At 46.9% G+C, this 19,240-nt stretch overlaps 4 protein-coding genes across 4 annotated transcripts; 3 read left to right on the top strand and 1 right to left on the bottom strand.

Moving 5' to 3' along the window:
- Window positions 1-1,149: 1,149 nt before the first annotated feature.
- On the top strand, window positions 1,150-1,949 carry Pmar_PMAR019964 (hypothetical protein; the record flags this gene model as incomplete). Its single annotated transcript, XM_002771325.1, has 2 exons — window positions 1,150-1,681; window positions 1,717-1,949. 2 exons carry the CDS (start codon window positions 1,150-1,152, stop codon window positions 1,947-1,949), a joined length of 765 nt encoding a protein of 254 aa, XP_002771371.1.
- Window positions 1,950-3,510: 1,561 nt separating this feature from the next.
- Pmar_PMAR019963 (retrovirus polyprotein, putative) lies at window positions 3,511-6,437 on the top strand (the record flags this gene model as incomplete). The annotated part of the gene is made up of 2 exons (XM_002771324.1): window positions 3,511-3,990; window positions 5,179-6,437. Coding segments are annotated over 2 exons (1,739 nt in total), but the record flags the coding sequence as incomplete, so codon positions are not given.
- Window positions 6,438-7,482: 1,045 nt separating this feature from the next.
- Pmar_PMAR019962 (hypothetical protein) lies at window positions 7,483-7,681 on the top strand (the record flags this gene model as incomplete). Its single annotated transcript, XM_002771323.1, has 1 exon — window positions 7,483-7,681. A coding segment is annotated over one exon (199 nt), but the record flags the coding sequence as incomplete, so codon positions are not given.
- A 4,623-nt stretch (window positions 7,682-12,304) lies between these two features.
- Window positions 12,305-18,109, bottom strand: Pmar_PMAR019961 (retrovirus polyprotein, putative; the record flags this gene model as incomplete). Its single annotated transcript, XM_002771322.1, has 3 exons — window positions 12,305-16,014; window positions 16,156-16,303; window positions 16,493-18,109. The coding sequence occupies 3 exons, from the start codon at window positions 18,107-18,109 to the stop codon at window positions 12,305-12,307; spliced, it is 5,475 nt and encodes a 1,824-aa protein (XP_002771368.1).
- Between the last annotated feature and the right edge of the window lie 1,131 nt (window positions 18,110-19,240).

Below are 19,240 nucleotides of genomic sequence, written 5' to 3'. Positions count from 1 at the left end.
CTGATTACACGCTCTAATCCGTTCACCTGGGTAGTCTTCGGGTTTCGGGTCGGGTTTCGGGTGTTCATCGTGTCCTATGGTTTTTTTCCTTTTTTATTGTGTTCCTTAAAACGTGGAATGAAATGCTGTATCGCTTGTGGAATGAAAGTAGATGTTCCCGTTTTAGGCATTCCTGCAATCACCTATGCCTGAACGGTATGATGGAATTGCTGATTTTGAGGATTGGTTAAGGCGTTATAAAGCTGATGCTAGAGGCTCTGGTTGGACTAATCTTCAGATAGAAAGCAGGAGCTAAGATATCTTCAGATAGCTAATCTTCACGCGATAGCAACTTAGACCAGTCATAGACGTACACAATCCGATCTGACACCCCTAGACGTGCAGACCCACCCTGCGCAGAGCAGAAAGGTGGCGGTCATAGGTGAATTCTCGACACAACAACAACTGGAACGAACGCGAAGCTGATCTAAGTCCCTCAGGACATGGCCAACCCCGAATTGCTTCCTTATCTCGCTCTTCACTTAACTTAGACCAGTCATAGACGTGCAGGCCCACCCTGCGCAGAGCAGAAAGGTGGCGGTCATAGGTGAATTCTCGACACAACAACAACTGGAACGAACGCGAAGCTAAACTGAGTCCCTCAGGACATGGCCAACCCAGAATTGCTTCCTTATCTCGCTCTTCGCTTAACTTAGACCAGTAGCGCTTACTGTAACGCTCTTGGGTCGCTCAATTTCAGATAGACATGGACCTGATTTTGCTCAAGTTGGCTTCAACTTACCATACCATCATTATAAATGTGGATACTATCGGGCAACAGATATAGCCAAGCAGATAGAAGGCACCACATCGTGTTCAGGTGGGAGCGAGGGTTTTTGGGAGCGAGAGGTTGGTCAGTTTGGGAGGGGGAGGAAATTTGGGAAAAGGGGGACAAAAATTTGGGACGTCGGGGAAGTAGGGGCCTGTTCGTCCGAGGGACACCCTCAGGACATGCCCTAGCCCGAAATGATCCCGGAACTCACCCCCCGGCTCCGCTAGGGCGGCCACAAGCAAGCACAAGGAAAACGCAGTTTGTGGCTCGGAAAGTAAAAAAGTGGCCGCCGAAGAAAAAATGTGGCCAAGGGTAGAAAAATTGTGGCGCGCGCGAAGATGACGCCTAATTATCTTCGTGGTACCCATTTTGAGGTCTGGCATCAGAACTGTTCTAAGACAGATTTCGAGGCTGACCGAAAGGCTCTGTTGGATATGTTTGCCTTAGTTCGGCCCGATGAGATTCTGCATAAGTTCAACTCTCTGACTTGGGATAGGTCTTCCCGTGTGGTCTCTTTCTTGACTACACTCCGACGATATATGACTAATTACAATAAGACCCTACCCGAGGATCATAAGTTGTCTCAGACCCATATGTATAAGATGATTATGGATAGATTGACTGCCAACGCCCCAGACGGTGCCAAGTCTGTGCTCCGTCGACGTCAGCCTAAGACCATTCAGGGTGTATGTGAGATCTTTGAAGATTTTAAGGAGAAGTCTTCTTCTAAGGCTGCTGGTGCATTGGCAACTGGCATGCCTTATGAGAATATTCCGAGTGAAGACCATGTGACTAAGCTTATTGACACGTTTATGACCTCGCAGAATGCCATGGTTGGTTCTATTACTAAACTCTTGGATCAAGTCAAGGGTAGTACCCTTAGGGTACTAATGGGAACGGCCAAGGTCGTAATTCTGGTCGCCGTCCTCAGAAGGGTAAGGGCAGGAAGCGTGATCCTAAGTGTTATTTATGTTGTGGTGATGGTCATTGGGCTGTGGCTTGCCCCCATAAGAAGCATGATCGTGGATGCTTTGTGTGTGGCTCAAGCGATCATTTGGCCCGATCATGTCCGCAATTTTCATCGTTCGTTGCCTCAATTGCCAACAAGAAGTCTAATGGGGTGTCGGGAAACTGTTAGGGCGCTCGCCTGACAGCTCGCGAGCGCCGCAAATTGTACTATATCCTTTTGGGAGGGATAATGGTTTATTCCTCTACGCTGATCTTCTCTTTGGTCACCGTCGAGTTGGTCCATTACGTTGCCTGGTAGATACTGGCTGTTGTTCTACTATGGTGGCAAGACGTGTAGTTCCTCGTGAAGTCGAGATTCGGCCCGTTACTGGACCCTCTCTTATGACGATTGATCGTTCTATTTGTACTTTTCTGGGTATGTCATAATTTTCCGTAGAGGCTTATGGTGGTGACAAAGCCAAGGAAGGAATGGCTCCGGACCGTAATGATCCCAAGTTTTCCTTCTGTGTGGATGCTTTGATAGTGGACTCTTTGGCCTATGATCTGATATTGGGGCATGATTTTACGTCTCATTATGATTTGGATATTCAATATTCGGCCCGCCCTATCCGAATTGTTGGTATTTACTCTAAGGAGGAACCTTCGGCTCTCCCTTGGTTTGTGGAACACCCAGTTCAAGCGGCTAATTTGGAAGATAAGGCGAAGTCGTATTGTAAATCGCAGTCGCCATCTTGTGTGGTAACTTTGACGGACAATGATTCTTATGACCTGTCCTGTCCCGAATATTTGTTGGCTGGTGCTGGTACAAAGGTTGATGTTGTTCCCTTGACCGATGATGAACTGCGGGAGAAAGGATGGCCTGTGCCCGGATCTCATCCAGTCCCAACTCCATCTTCGTCGTCAATTCCTCCGAGGTCCGAGCTGTTGGCTGCTGGAGTGTGGCCGCCTCCTGGTTATGAGGATACCGATGAGCTCCAAGACGATCCACTATCGGATTCATTAAGGTTTGCGGTTCCTGATTTCCGTGATACTTCGGTACAGCTTCCTGATTTTTGTGGCTCACCGTCGAAGGAGCAACGGCCCGTTGCTGAGTTATGTGAAGAGTTTTCGGATTTGTTTGCTGTTCGTGCCCGGGTTCTGCTCCTCTGCAGAGTATTGTATTAACACTGGTTCTAAGGCTCCTCTGTGTGAACGAGTTCGGCCCTTACCCCATCGATGGAGAGAAGAGGTGTCGTCTATGCTTCAGGAAATGGAGTCTTTAGGGGTCATACGTCGGAGCACCTCACCTTGGCGCTTTCCGTGCGTGTTTGTCCCGAAAAAGAACGGCAAGGTTCGTATGTGCATCGACTATCGAGGTTTGAATCGGTTATGTGAGACGGAGGCTTATCCGGTTCCTCGGCCAGATGATGTTCAAGAACATTTGGGCAATGCTAAGTTCTTCACTACCTTGGACCTTCGTAGTGGTTATTGGCAAGTACCGGTTCGGCCCGAAGATCAGGTGAAGACGGCTTTTTGCCCGGGCCCAGGCTTCCCGTTATACGAATGGCTTCGTATGCCCTTCGGGTTAGCTTCGGCCCCAGCAACGTTTCAACGACTTATAAATTCCTTGGGCGGAGATCTTCCCTTCGTGAAGTGCTATTTGGATGACCTATTGATCTTTAGCTCCTCTTATGACGAGCATTTGTCCCATTTACGGCAAATTTTTGGGGTACTAAGATCTGCTGGTTCAGCTATTGCGGCAGAAAAGTGCACAATAATGGCCCGGTCAGTCGATTATCTTGGACATACTTTCGGCCCGGATGGTATGACTCCTGACGTTAAGAAGGTGGAAACTATCCTTCGTTGGCCTGTGCCGACCCTGGTCTCGGAGCTAAGATCGTTTCTCGGTTTAGCAAATTATTATAGGGGGTTCCTTCCACATTTTTCGAATCAAGCTAGAGCCTTATATGATTTGGTTACTGAGAGTACTAAGATCAAGTCGTCGACCTTGCTACCATGGACAGAAGAATGTGAGGCCGCCTTCGTTGACATTAAGGAAGGTTTGGCCCGTTTGCCGTTGTTGAACTACCCGGATTTCCTTCGGCCCTTCCAATTGGTGACCGATGCTAGTGATGCAGCTATCGGAGGTGTATTGGAACAAGACGGAGCCCCCCTCTCCTTTTTCAGTCAAGCCTTGACAAGTACTCAACGTCGATGGCCTGTATACGAACGTAAGCTTTCGCTATCTTCCGTTCCTTGGAGAGATTTAGGAATATTCTATTGGGTTACCCCTTGGAGTTTATCGTCTTCACGGACCACAATTTGTGGTTACATGTGGTCCACAAACCTCTAACGTTCTTGGAGACATCGACGACACCCAAAGTACAGCGTTGGATGTTGAGCCTCTGTCAGTACTCTTTTTCTATCCAATATCGGCCTGGTAAGGATAACGTGGTCGTTGACGCTCTATCACGACCACCTTCGGCCCGTTGTGAACAAGTACAAGAGGGAGAGGCTTCTCCACACCCTGCAGCTATGTTGTCACCTCTCTGTTTGGGATGTGGCTTGGCGGACGACTTTCTGTGGATTCAGCAAGTTATGAACACGACCAACGCCTTTCTGGATATACTTCTAGGCTCAGAAGATTCTCTATGGAGCAGGGAGTATTGATGTATGGATTGGACGTTGGCCCTTCAATGCAACCAAAGTTGGTCCCTGTCTTACCCTCCTCTTTGAAGGATCGTGTGTTGCATGAAGTTCATCAGAATCAGGGTCATCAGATGTATCGGTCCTGCTTATTGCGATTACGGTCGTCTTATTATTGGTTGGATATGGAAGACGATGTGAGACTTCATATTTATTGTTGTCCGGTCTGCTCTCCTGGGGATGACCCTCATGTGTTCCATCCTGCTATGATGGCCACTCCGGCTGTATTTGCATTGGATGAATCCCCAAGCCGTGTTGCTGAACAAATGTCGGTATCGGAGCCTCAACTTCTGATTGATCAAACTCTATTGGTTACTGGAGTTCGGCCCGTTATTTCTTCGACACTGGTAACAGCATGCGAAGAGTGGTCCACCGATGATATCAATCAGCAACAAGATGAAGACGCTGTAATATGTCTGGTGAAGCAACGGCTTCGAGATCAGCAATCCTTTGGTCGCACAGCTATGAAGGATCCTGCCGTTCGGCCTTATCGGAAGCTTTGGTCGGTGTTATTTTTGGATGAGTCCGGTTTACTGGTGCGTATGGCAAAATATCTCCCGGAAGATGAGAAACACTTCCGGTTATTCCAGACTCTATGAGGAGACCCTTGTTGTATAAGTTTCATGACATGGGCGGTCACTTCGGTAAGCAACATATGTGGGATCGTATGCGAAGGCTTTGTTTTTGGCCCGGTATGCACGTGGATACCATAGATTATGTGGCACAATGTTCCCGCTGTTTGACCATTAAAGCTCGGCAGCAACCTCCGGCAGCATTAGTGCCCTTTCCAGTAGGAGCACCATGGCATACTATTGCTGTGGACTTCTTGTTTGTTGGCCCATCAGACCAAGGCCCTACCAAACTGCTGGTTATTGTGGATCATTTCACACGTTGGGCCGATGCTTACGTTGTAAAAGGAGAAGGAGCTACTGATGCTTTGGCACCATTGCTGCAACTCTGTTCACAATTTGGCCCGCCTATGAGGTTATTGAGTGATCAAGGTCCTGCCTTTGAGAGTGAAATCTTTCATGATGTTATGAAGATTTTGGGGGTCACTAAGGTGCGGTCTACTCCGCATCATCCGAGCTCAAATGGTCATGTGGAACGTTTCAATTCTACCATTTTGAACTTGCTCAGAATGGCTACTCAGACCATAGGGGATTGGCAAGGCCACCTACGAGGCGTCCTATGGCAATATAATTCGACTCCTCATTCGGCCACTGGATTTACCCCCTTCTATCTTATGTTTGGAAGAGAAGCTCCTCAAATGTTATTGCCAAGTCTATATCAATACTCATCTTTGATGCATGATCCTGAGAGCTATGCAGCCTATTTGGCCCGAGCACGTGCCAAAATTGATGATGTTATGGATGAATGGGCTACTGCTAATGGTGCTTCATACCGTCTGGCAGCCTTAAGACAACCTTCTCATCGGCGACATTATGTTGGTCAACGGGTTCGCCTGAAGATTTTCCATGGCAACAATGCTCCGGCCCGCAAGTTGCTTCCTAAATGGCAGGCGGACTGGTGCATCTTCAAGTTTGTTGCTGGATCTAATAATAAGACGGTGGTAGTTCGACATTTCCCAGATCCACGGGAAAAGGTCATTTCTACCGACTATATATTGGCAGATCCAATTCAACCAGAAATGATACCGGTTCAGCTCAACATTGTGAGAATGGAACCTCCTGTTGATGAAGCTCCAAGGGTTCCCTTGTATCCTTTCAAGGAAATCCCTAGAACGGGCCCGGTATTGCAAGAAGACCATTTGGATCATTTTGCAGATTCCGATGAAGTTTCGTCATATGTCGCTGAGATGGGTTCTCCTTCTCATGATAGGCTATATCAGCCTCAACCTTCGGCGTATTGGGTTGCTCAAGATGATACTGATGTGCTACAACCACTACCACAGGTTGGAGAAGTTCGTAGCCCTCAAGATGGTGACATGCTAATTGAAGATGCTTCTGGTCCGGTGATTCCTAGTCTTCCTTCTGAAAACACAAGTCTATTGCCGAGTGAAGGGTTATCTTCGTCGCGAAGATCTCATCCGGTGCTTCAGTCTAGTCGGTCTGCTGGTTCCAGCCCTGATGATAATGGTTGTATTGCGGATGCTTCGGCCCGATCTGCTGGATCGCGACCGTCCTCTTCGGCCCGTAGTCAAATGCTTTCTGCCATATCAGCTTTTTCAAGTGGTTCTAATATTCCCCATGTGTCCTCGGGAACTACGGATCAGCAAGACCGCTCACCTCAAGTTGTAGAACCTGCGATTTTGCCTGAGTCTGCTCCCCCAGGTTCGCCGCCGCCCCGTACTACTCGTACTGGTCGTGTGATTCGTCCCCCTCAGAAGTTCTCCCCTTCTTGGAGACCTTCGAGAAGTAGGCTACCTCAGGTAGCACTAAGTATTTAGTAGTGCCAAATCCTCCTTCACACCCTGCAGTAGGATTCTGCGGGGAGGGGAAGTGATGGATTTTATTGTCTCACTCTACTGAGGTACCTCTAAGTTTTGGTATTGAAGTTCTGCTTGATGGTATTCAAGATTTGTAACTTCTTAAATGTATTTGAGCTCGCTGACATATTTGATTGTATTTAAGACCGGTATTGTAATTGACGTCAAGTTGTGGATCGTATTGTCCTAGCAGGGCTGTGCTATCAGGCCCTTGTCTCTTGGGTGTGCGTACACCCACTTTAGTGCACTTGGAATATTGTAGTGGATGATTTTCACTGAACGTTCTTTGTAATTTGTGAGTACTCAGTGTTAGCCTCCCATACCTGCCTACGGATGGCATGGTCGAGGCATGTTTCGAAGTTTTCGATAACCGTTTTAAGTCGAATCTTCGTGTTTGTGCGTACATGGCGCTCGCACAATTGACCGTTTTTGCTAAAATGTTTGGCAAGAATGAGGTATATTATTGGCGCTTTTCATGAGTTTGTCATTCAATCTGCTATTTTGAGACTGATGTTTTACCTCTCGGTTGTAGGCTGTTATCTAAATGCCTGGTGTACTAGCCAGACTTCAGGAACTCCTCAATGTTCAACCCGAAAGGCGTGGAGACAACCTACGGTGCTTCTTCGACACCTTTAACCAACAAGACCCACCTACCCCGTTTTCGGCCCGTAACTACGACCACGCGGCAGACGAGTTTATGAGACTTGGCCGTAACTCTCGGCCTCGCCCGGTCACTGATATCAATGGTGTGGTACGTAAGCTTCATGACCGTAATGGGCAATTGTTTAATGTCGCTCCGAACAGCGATGCTAGACATTCCCCCAAGTGGTTTTCGGCCCGTTCTATCAGTAGTGCGGCTCGTTCCTTGATTTCCTGAGGGTTTCCTGGGTTAGGAATGAAGTACTACGAGAGTCATGGCCCATGACTCATGGGGTACGACGTTCATTTGGGACGACGCTTCGGTGGAGCTATTCTCTGTCTCGGCCTTCAAGTATGAATTACCAAGGGCACCCTTGACGCCATTCCCTCAAGCCTTTGAACTTCGGCCTGGTGAGCTTGTAAGTCTGCCTACGACTGCCATTAACCGTCGCCGCCAATTTCGGTATTCTATAAACTATGCTTGGGCACAATGTACCGATTCCTTCAAGGACGTTGTTCGGCCCGTTCCGGATGGTTTTTCCAAAACCGATGATGACGTGGATAGGACTGAAGACTCTGCTCGACAACATTGGTGGAGACGTTCCTGAGCCTGTATGACTTGTTCGGCCCGTATTGCTCCTGTAATTAGTTGCAGTCCGGCCCGTTGCCAGCCATTGCCGACGATAAAGCAGATATGATGATAGACTATATGATGATTAGCGTATCTTTTAATTTAAGTCCGTGCCTAGGTTTTGCGGGGAGGGGATGTTATGGGACGAGGTCCCAGAAGCGTCACTCGCCATGAAAACCTTCGAAGCACGGAACACGGCAAGTGGGAGTGATGATGGTCAACTGCTTGATGATATGAGAGACCAGAGAATCGACGAACTCGACTCACATGAGGAGCCTGACAGTATTGAATTCCTTCTCTGAGTTCAGCATGGGATTTTTCAGGTGCTGCGGCTGTGCAACCGAACAACGAGGACAGATCCGCCCTATCCACATCGTCCAATGAAGATAAATCGGACAGCAGCATTTCCGAAGGCAGCAGCTTCGAAAGTTCTGATACAGAGAACGATGACATTGAGTCTAGTAGTGACACCTCTTCTATAATGAGTACACATGCTACTCGCACGAGCACTGAACACCGCAGAGCCCCTGAGGGTCCAGGGGGCAAGTGGATGAAAGAGGCATTCCATGCAGTCAATGGACCTATTGAGGAAGTGATAAGGGAGTACTTGGCAGGCAGGCCATTTCTGGCTCAAGTCAAGAGCGTTCACGAGAACCGCAAGAGGCGTGAACTACGTTGTCTTCGGCGCCTTCCACTCGGTGAGCCAGTCACGAGCAACAATGCTAAGCCCTCATGGAGATTGTGGCCGAGGGATGCCTGCCAGCTGTCATGTATTTTGGTGGTAGAGAGTGGCCCCCCGGGGGATTTGCTTCGCAGCTTCTACGGCGTATGCTCAGCTAACTCGTCTATAGCTGCCTGAAAAGCACATGACCATCCGTACGATAGTCACATATGCAGGTGAAAACCACTCTGGGAGTGAGGATCAAAGTCTTGCTTGGTGGCTTCAGGTCTGTGACCGTTCCACCTCCTTTGGTCGATCTAGCGGCGGGAGCAATAAGTAAAGACCCAACACTCACAAAGGTAGATCTGGCTAAGATCAGAGTTCGCTCACTTAGTGAGCCTCACTAGCTGCCTTTTCCTCACTTTCGACTCTCTCAGGTAATACTCGCAATATTGTCACATCAATTACTCGCCGCCGACCATATGGACTAAAACTTGAGCCCTTCCTAGAAAAAGTACAACGTGACATCGACAAAGATCTTGGAGATCTCAACGTAAGTATCGAATCATTAAAGACTTCCGACAAGGCTTACGGCTCGAATGGTCTATATCACTGTTCAGTCGTGACTGGCAGTCACTGACTGTCAAAACTCATAACAAATCAGACTATAACAAAACATCAACCTACACGAAACTATTACTAGTAGAAAGTAGTATGTGAGACATTACTCCCTTTTGGATATGCAGAATGCAGAACTTCAATTCAAAAACTCTAAAAACTTGAATTTTGAAACATCAAACCTGCAAGGACAAATATTTCAAAACAATAAGGAAAACTTAGGAACAAAAATTACCCATGGTATTATGCCATAATCGAGAGCCATGCTTGTGGTATATTACCATTGGTCTTTTTTGTTTGCCAAAGTCTTGGCCACGATAACAGTTTCCCATCGACATGGTTTATTAGTCAGTTCCCCTTATTGGATTGAGCAATATTTTTCGAGACAAGAGGTCCCAAATTCGAGACTGTAGTCACTGATGTTTCGGAATTGAATTTCGTAATACACTGTAGCCAAATTGACGCTTTTCCACGATCTTGTCCTCGCTTCCGATCGGCAGTCCAACTTAAATATGCTGTTTACCATATAGCCATTGAAGAGGTGTGCTTCGTAGTATAGAATGTCACTTACATGTCCTCCAAGATGAGTCTTACTGCCCCTTATTCAGTGTTCACTTCCAGCTCGGCTCGTGACAGGTATTAGACATTATGGATGCCATAAAGCGAACTGGTTTGGAAGATGCCACTGGGATGGACGAGCATCTACGCGATAAATTTAATACCCAGTGGGTATTACCCACGGATGCTACATAATTATCTGAATAGTGACGAGATTGCTGCTGATGTTACCTTTAATTTGATTGCTGCGGAATGCTCGGTTTTCACTATGACCTCAATGAATGCTGCTGGAGCTGCTAGACCGATTCTAGTGGGGCTGGTTAGGAGTGAAAATAGACGCAGCATCGAAGATATCCTGAGATCATTCCACGAACTCATCAGGGATGTGGGTGTGCGCGAACTACCTCGGATCACCGGCATTATTCAAGACGGCTCCAAAGCTCTCCACGGTGCTGTGTCTGCGACCTTCGAACAGGCGTCTATGAGCTGTTGTTTCTTCCATTTCATGCAAGCCGCCAAAAGGAAGAAACCAGCTGGAATGAGAGCAGGGCTATAGAGTGAGTTGAAAAGCGACCTGAGGGCAGTAGCTAAAGCCTCAAGTCAGTCAGAGTTCACTTCTCTCATCGAGCTTCTGTTCGGTAAATGGAACGAGAGAGGCGAGGCTAAAGCAGTTAATTTTCTCAACTCTATGGCGAGTGGAGAGTGGTTCGATACCGGTAGCTTCCGCTCCCGGTGGGCTGCTTGTCACAATGATGGCGTGGGCGGGAGAACGAGTAACGGCATTGAGGTATTCCGCAGATTCCTCAAGAAGACCCTTCTTCGCTCTCGAAGGATGCGAACCTTATTGGAGTTTGCTTACGCTCTAGCAGGAGATGAATGGAAGGCCGTCTCGGCATATAATAAGCATCGAGTCAACGGGAGGATCATTCAACAGTCAGATAGGGTGTCAGCTCTAGACACTCTATCGTTCTTGCCCCTTCCTAGGGCTCTCCCGTCATCAGTGAATGGTCCCTGTCATCGAGCCTCTTGTTGCAAAGACATCTGTCGAAAGGCATCTCATTACTTTGGTGTTGGGGAGCATGTGTACGTATTCCGAGGCGACAAGCCAATGCACAATTCGGATCCCAGACGGATTGGAGTGGCTGACAAGATGCTATGTCTGGGAGTAACGCAGAGGTACGAGGACTTCCAGACTGCGAAGAGGATAATGAACAAGATATCGCTTGTTACTTTTACTACTACTTCTGGTGTCAGTCGGCTTTCTCGGGATGGGGGTCCAAGATGCACTTGCGAAGCTTATGCAGCGAGAAGTAAGTGCTCCCATGTGGTAGCTCTGGGACGTCACTTTGGAGTCGATGACCAAGTGGCCTGGCAAAGAGCCGAAGCGAAACTGCAGAGGAAGCTCAGCAAAGGTGTGGCCGGTCCCGGCTTGAGGTTGAATGAAACTACCCGCTATGGAGGAGCACGCCAGGGCCAAGCGCAGGCTCTCCGAGCCAGTCAGTCCAGCATTAGAGTCAGGGGGCTTGACTGTTTCGAATGGCCTCCGCACTCTATCCCTCCATCCTCTGAACTACCCTCCGTTAAGAGGAGAGATCTGTCAGCGTGCTGTGGGGGCTATTTTGACTCACCCGCCGTATATTGCTCATCAAAGAAATGCATCTCTACTGGGTGGTGGCACATTGACTGCGCTGAAGCTTGGTGTATGGCAACTAGATACCCGTTGCCGGACCTAGCCAATCCCAGGAAGCCACGGTACTGTCCGAGATGTAGGCCTACCAGTGGAGGTTCGAGGAAGAGACGAAGAGATGAACTGTGCTCCGCTGGAGCACAGTTCTAGCTGACTCTGAGCTGGCAGAGCACAGACTTTGAGCTGGCAGCTCAGAGTCCTCGCCTTAGAATTTTCCCTGCTCTCTAGGAGTCTTCTAGATGTTGCTGAATTCATAGCTAGTTTGTGGTTAAGTAATACCATTCGATGGGTCGATTGCATGACATGACCGCTGAGTATGCGGCACTTACCTAATTCATACATCTCGCTAGTTTCGACCAGTGCGATGTTGCTGTTATGCTGCTTACTGTACGTTGCTCCTGAAACGGTATACGATTGTTAGATTATTGTCGCTGAGGTAGATGTTAAGACAACTATGGATGTGTGACTGGGCAACTCAACTTCTGTAGTTAACGGCCAGTTAGATCTCACAAGAGCCTTTTGCTCAAACTTAGCTAAACGTATGTGTATGCGTGCAACTGCAAAATGCACGAATCTCATACAATTATATGAATCCAACATCATCCCTCCCCAAAGGAAAGGCCCATCTCAGAGAGTTTCTTCTTGGCCCGGGGAGTGAGAGTAAGATTATCAATAGTAGTAAGTCTGACAAGATCCTTCGGCTCTAGAGTTACAATAACTGGCTTTGTAGTGGGTACACCTCCTTCATGGATAATACCATTGTCATCTATCCATAAAGGGATAGCAGAGTCATCTCGAATACGGTGTTCATGAACCACTACTTTATCATTAATATCTCGACCAAGAACAATGCCTACTCTCGGCTCATCATCGCGTACTCTCCAACCAGTGAGTGTATGCATGTCAAAAGGATGCAAACCTCTTGAACCGAGAGGTTCGATGATCTTCGACTTCTTCGGCAGCGGAGGCTCTCCAGTAGCTTCGCTCAAATGCCTTTTTGCCGATTGAGTAGGAGTATGTCCAGGAGTGGACGGACTTTTTGAAATAAGACCAATAGCAGGATCAGCATCATGATACAATTTGACGTGATCTTTGTGATATATCTGGCTCAATGGGGAAGTCTCCAACACAATCTCGTAACAAGCTTTACCAACTTGTCGCTTTATAACTCCCGGAGTCCATCTGCCGTCGAGCTTATGGCTCGGAGACTTCAGGACCAGAACTTTTGAGCCAACATCAAAAGGGGTCGTAGGAGTAGGAGTAGTTGAGGATTGGGCATCCCATTTGTCATATTTCGCCCTTGCTCGAGTCCACTCGTCAATCCAGGCACGAAGTTGTCGAGCACGTTTTTTGCGAAGGTCTTCACATACTTGTAGGACAGCGTCTCGACGATGACGATTTTGGAAGCACAAAAAGTCCTCAATGTCCTCCTCCGACATCCTTTGCGAAGGTGTCAAGAATGAAGTTAGAGGGAATGAGTGCGGTATACCAAATACAATTTCGTGGGGAGAAACACCTAGGTCAGGGTGCACTGTAGTATTGATACGTAGCTGGCCCAAGGCCAATACATCATACCAATCTAGACTTTTGTGTTGAGATAGGAGAGACCGGAGGGCTGCACCCAGAGTACGATTTTGGCGTTCATAGAAACCCCCACTACTAGGATGTCGCAAAGGCAAACTAATATGCCTTATTTTATAAGTACAGCAAAGACTGTCCAGTATAATAGATCTAACAAACTGCACTCCTTGGTCAGATATGATGTATTCCGGCGTACGGAACACTAGAATGATATTACGCTCAATAGCAGAGCATACCACGGCTGCAGTTACTGTGACCAAAGGTATTAATACAGTATACCGACTTAGTAGGTCTACACAGACTAGAATCCATCTAAACCCGCCCTTCGATTCATTTAAAGGGCCATAAAGGTCTACTCCTATGGTACTAAAAATCTCAGTAGGACACATATGAGACCCAATGGATTTCGGGGCTGAAGAGGCCTTGGTCAACTGGCAATGTTGACATCCTAAGTAGACGGACCTAGTATCCTTCCGCAGTCTTGGCCACCAAAAATGTCGACGAAGTCGACGAATAGTATCCTCAAGGTTAACGTGACCGGAGCTGCAATGATAATACCATACAACTTGCTTACCAAGAGGACTGAACTTAGATGATGGCAAGACCAATCGAAGACCGTTATCTTCATCCGAAGGACATTTCTTATATAAAATGCCACCATAGATGATTAATCCCGGCATGAATCCTCTCACAGCAGGAGTGATATCTCGCTGACTCACTCCGACTTTATTACCATCATCAGGGATAGATAGTAGCTTAATAACTTCAACACATAAAGGATCTCTGTTTTGCTCAGACACGACAAAGCGACGTGAGACCTCACGACTACTGAGCATGGCTGTGCTCTTCCAAGCTCGGAATGCTACGAGCTTTTTATGAAAGCTTGCCAAACAAGGAATACTCTCGACGAGAGAGTCGAACACAGACATCGGATAATCATAGTCAAATAGTTCAACAGCATCAGCTTCAATATCAGCATCTCTTCCCCCTTCTTTTGAAGTCTCGACTTGGAGAGGATTGGGTAAGAGAGCTATGTTAGCAGCTGGAATATCATTAAGAAGTCGAGAAAGCGCATCAGCTTGCTGATTGCGAGAGGCTGGACAATGAGATATATCAACAGCTATATTTTTCGATTTCAATGCATCAATGACATCGACGCAGCACTCTCGTAATCTAACTAGAGCAAGCCATTCTACACCTTTACTATGATATGATTTATTGTCAAGACGATTAATGGCCACTGATGAATCACTCATGATAGTTACATGCGATAGAGCGGGAAAGTGGTTAAAATCTATTGACTGTAGCAGTGCCATTAACGATGATGCAATACAATAGAGTTCCCGCCTATTCGCATGCCAAGCAATGGCAGAGTTAGGAAATAAGTGAGCTCGAGCAGACAACACAATTACATCATTATTAGAGCATTCATAACAGACAGCAGCATAAGCATCTTTAGATGCATCATGAGATATTAGCAGTTTGGTTGTCAGAGAGGATAATGGAACCTCTCTTGGGATGAAACTCCAAGCTTCAGCAGCGGCTTGTAGATGGCGATTTACCATGCTAGTAGTGGACTTTGATAGCGCTGAGTCCCAAGCTTCCGCTTCTTGACCTGATAATTTACGAACAATATCGGCATGGCCTCGTGCTTGGGCCTCGGCAATGGATTCACATAATCGTAAATATTTACCCGCCATACTGAACGCTTGACGTTTAGTAGATACCGGTACAAAGGGGACGTCGGGAACTTTTACTAATAGGTCAGATTCATTCCACTTCCAGTCGCAGCCAAGCCACCTAGACCATGAATCTGCACCCCACGTGTTCATTTTATGTGGTGGGATGTCAAAGCCACAACAATCAAGAATATAAAATAAATCTTTTTCAAAAGTAGCTAGATCGTAAGATAAGCCCACTGCAACGATATCGTCCATTATGCGTACACATTTAACATTCGGATGAAATGTTTCAAGTATATTAAATAATTGGTCGAGACTGCTTTCCAGGGCAGTCGGACCTATAGAGAGGCCAAAGGCCAATCTAGAACATTTCATCATAACAGAAACTCCTGTAGCTGGGTTCTTGCCGAAATCTATCACAACTGGTCTAGAGATGGCCAGTCTATAGAATGCTTTAGCCAAATCATATTGCTTGGCACAGAAACCCGGCTTCAGAGAGCTACGAAGATTATTAATGACATTACAAGTATCACGTTTCCTATTACTAGCACGCGGACTACGAGAATTAGTGATTCTGGCATCAAGTACGGGTCTCACTTGAGTAGTCTTAGTACTACTAGTAGCAATAATAGGAAACGCAGTTAATGAATCAGATGGTTTGGCCCCCTCATATGGTTGCCACCATTCACGACAAGTATACATATCAAGCTCTTTGAACCATAGCTCTCGCTGCTCTGCAGTCAATTTAGCGAGAAGGAAGTTAGGGGACCATGGTTCACGTGAGCTTTCAGCAGAATCATCATATGACCAGTCGAATACGAACCGATACTTTTGGTTGGGGGTATCCTTCTTGGGATCTTCTAGGTCTTCGATCTTCTTCAAAGCATATCGGTAATCAGAAGCATGAGGTACCGGTAGCCAGCCAGAACGAGATAGATCGCCCAAGGCTTCATCAATAGTCCTGAATACAGAAACACTAGGCTTCATGTCAGATTTTGGGGGGATTAAAGGCAAAGAATCCGAGTCATCATCATACTCAGAATTATCTATCAATGCTAAGTCGTCATCAGCAATTGAATTCAGGATGCTATACTCTAAGCTTAGACCGTTGCATTCCACATCAGAACCAACGATCTGAATATTCGCCAAATCATTTACGGCGGTAAGTGATTGAGACTGATTCTCACCAGGCTTGCTTACTGGTGAATCAGATACTCGAATATCATCAGAATTAACGTGCCCAGCTTCATCACGCTGGACATTGGCATCAAAAGAATCCTGAAGTTTAGTTTGTAAATCACGAACATCGGCAGCAGTACCAAAATGATACTCCATCTGAGTACCAATAACCCCCAAAACTGATCTGCCTAATATAACATCATAGCTAAGTTGGTCAACCACTAGAAATGGTAGTAAGAATAGTTTCCCGCCGATACAACAATGAAGTAATACTTCTGTATTAATAGTTCGCTTAGTGCCATCGGCATATACTGCAGAGACTTCAGGAATTGAATAAACACATACCCGAGGTCCCTGCTTTTCAAATTGAGACACTAGAGAAGACTTAATAAGTGCAGTTGAAGAACCACTGTCAACTAAGGCGTATAACATGGTATCATCAATAATAATGGGGCAAATGCTCGGTTTCGTGGCCAGCTTCAGAGACCAAGAACCAGTAGCACCGTTCTCAACATTTGACACATCAACAGCACTGATGTCATTAGCAGAATCTTGGGTGATCTTCAGAGTGTACTCCTGCGGACTAGAATACTCTAGGTTCTGCACATGAACTGCCGAAGTAGTAGCTTTGGGGTTGAGCTTGCTGGGGACAGAGGCAATAGGGTTCGGACAGACGTAGATTAAGTGACCGTTCTTGCCACAAGAAGAGCACCTAGGGTTAGTCTGAGGACAGTTGGCAGAAACATGGCTTCGAATGCCACAGACACGACACCTGTTAGATAGATCACCTGGGATTCTGGATCGGCAGTTTTTCATCAAGTGACCAGCCTTCAAGCATCGAGAGCACTTCAACGGTTTATCATTTTGTGCTTCCGAGCTCGACAGGCTCCGCATACCTCCCTTCTTCACGATCCCGTCTACATCGACGGAACCTTTTTGCTTGAGATCTTCTTCGTGATGTTCCGCATAAGACCTGAGTTTGGCATAATCCATTTTCTTGAAGTCAGGCCCAATATATCGTCTCATGTGTTGATAGAGACGAGTGTTCATACCGGAACGCAATCGAACAGCTCGATCAGTGTCAGACAACTGACTATGGCCGAGAGACTTCAACAGATTCGCTTCAACATCAAGGCGGGCACAAAAGTCAACAATGCTCTCGCCATTATGCTGCTTCAAGTTCTCCCAACGAGCTAAAGACTCACTCATTGAGAATGTATCAGCATACTTATTATCAAGGTACTTCCATATCGACTCCAAGCAGCTAGCAGCTGAATCACCAGGAACTACCAATTCTTCTACCTCTTCACGTAGGGCTCCTCCTAGATTTCTGATCAAGAAGTATTGTGCTGACCTAGGCGGCAGACCATACACATCTGCAGATTTCTTCATGCGAGCTCTAAACGCTAGATACGGAACCTTGACCGTAGGAGCCTTCCATTCTTCACCGAACGGTAGAGGGAGTTTGGACCATAAGTGGAATGAAGGGTCTTTTCCCCCTGTATAAGGTAGTTGGACAGGGGGAGGATTCAGCTGAGCACGCACCCCCACGGAGGCTGCTTCTTCATCTTTACTTTTGAGGAAGAGTTGCAGAGCATTCTTGAGATCGATGTTGCGGTCCTTGTGCCAGGGTGTATCAAACTGTTTCAATGATGAAACCTGTTTTGCGACATACAGGCTCAAGGGTGCTACCCAATCATCTTCGAGACCCTCGGCAACCGCAGCCTTCTTCATAACAGACAGAGCTTTGGTAGCAACAAATACGACATCACCATCAGTCATAGCAGCCCAGCGTTGGACTTTATTACGTACACTCGAAACACATCTGTTGAATGATGAATGGTCAGCACACTCTAGATGAAGTCGTTGAAACTCAGAAGATATGTCAACTTCAGCAATCCCCTCGATGTCAGCGTCCTCGAACCTTAGTTGCGCCAGTTTATATCCTGCATCGGGTACCATTATGTTAGATTATTGTCGCTGAGGTAGATGTTAAGACAACTATGGATGTGTGACTGGGCAACTCAACTTCTGTAGTTAACGGCCAGTTAGATCTCACAAGAGCCTTTTGCTCAAACTTAGCTAAACGTATGTGTATGCGTGCAACTGCAAAATGCACGAATCTCATACAATTATATGAATCCAACAACGATCCTAATAAGATCATCCTATGAGTCCTCTGGGAGTTGAGCTTCAAAAAGGCTCTGAATGATCTCCGAACCCCGGTAGAGCCTCCCGGGAGTACCAGGACTCGGTAGCCTGACTTGGTTCCGCCTTTGATGAGTGTGAATCTATGATCGCCGCGGAAAGCTGGCCGAGGGCGCATGTCCTCCAGCGGCTGGATTCCAGCCGGGCCATCTCTATTATTATCACCGGACGACACATCAATGTGCGATCGTCTGCGTTATTGGATTTGCTCACAACTGAGAACTCTACCAATAGTCTTCTAGTCCAAGAAATGGGGGAAACATACTACATTGAACATAAATTGAATAGGATCATGTAACACAATTCGTGTCGTACTGACACTGTCATTAGCAGAATTTTGGTAAAGTAGCCTTGCCACTGGTAAGTATCTTGCCGGGGTCCACACGCTCAGAGATCGTTAACGCGGACTCGTGCATATCTCCGAAGGGTCGCGTGCACACCCTCCGTACATGTCCCGCGTGCAGCACGCGTGCAACCTATTGTGTTTTCGGTTAATCGATATCATATTGCGTGCGCTATAGCAGATCGATCGCAACACTCACGGGGAGTAGCATTAAGCGCCAGATCTTGCGCGTGTAGACACATCAATGTACGGCGACCAAGCGTATTTTCCCCTAGGTCGGGAGATGTCTGATGGTGGTGACGCCAATCGGCTCGGTAGTGAGCACTGTTATTATCAACGGACGACACATCTAAATGAAATCCTCAGCATCGTTGGATATACTGACGACTAGAACTCTTCCTAGAGGTCTTCTGGTCCAGAAGGTTAGGCAAATATACTAGAGATGATCATGTTGCATAATTAGCATAATAGAAAAGACTCGTCTGAGTCCCGAATACAACCTCTCGGGATCCTTAGTCAACCCCAACCCAGTATCACCCCGG

The sequence above is a fragment of the Perkinsus marinus genome (assembly GCF_000006405.1).
Source record: "Perkinsus marinus ATCC 50983 genomic scaffold scf_1104296963016, whole genome shotgun sequence".
Lineage (NCBI taxonomy): Eukaryota > Perkinsozoa > Perkinsida > Perkinsidae > Perkinsus > Perkinsus marinus.
The sequence above is the reverse complement of the archived record's forward strand: the minus strand, read 5'-3'. Positions and strand labels throughout refer to the sequence as shown.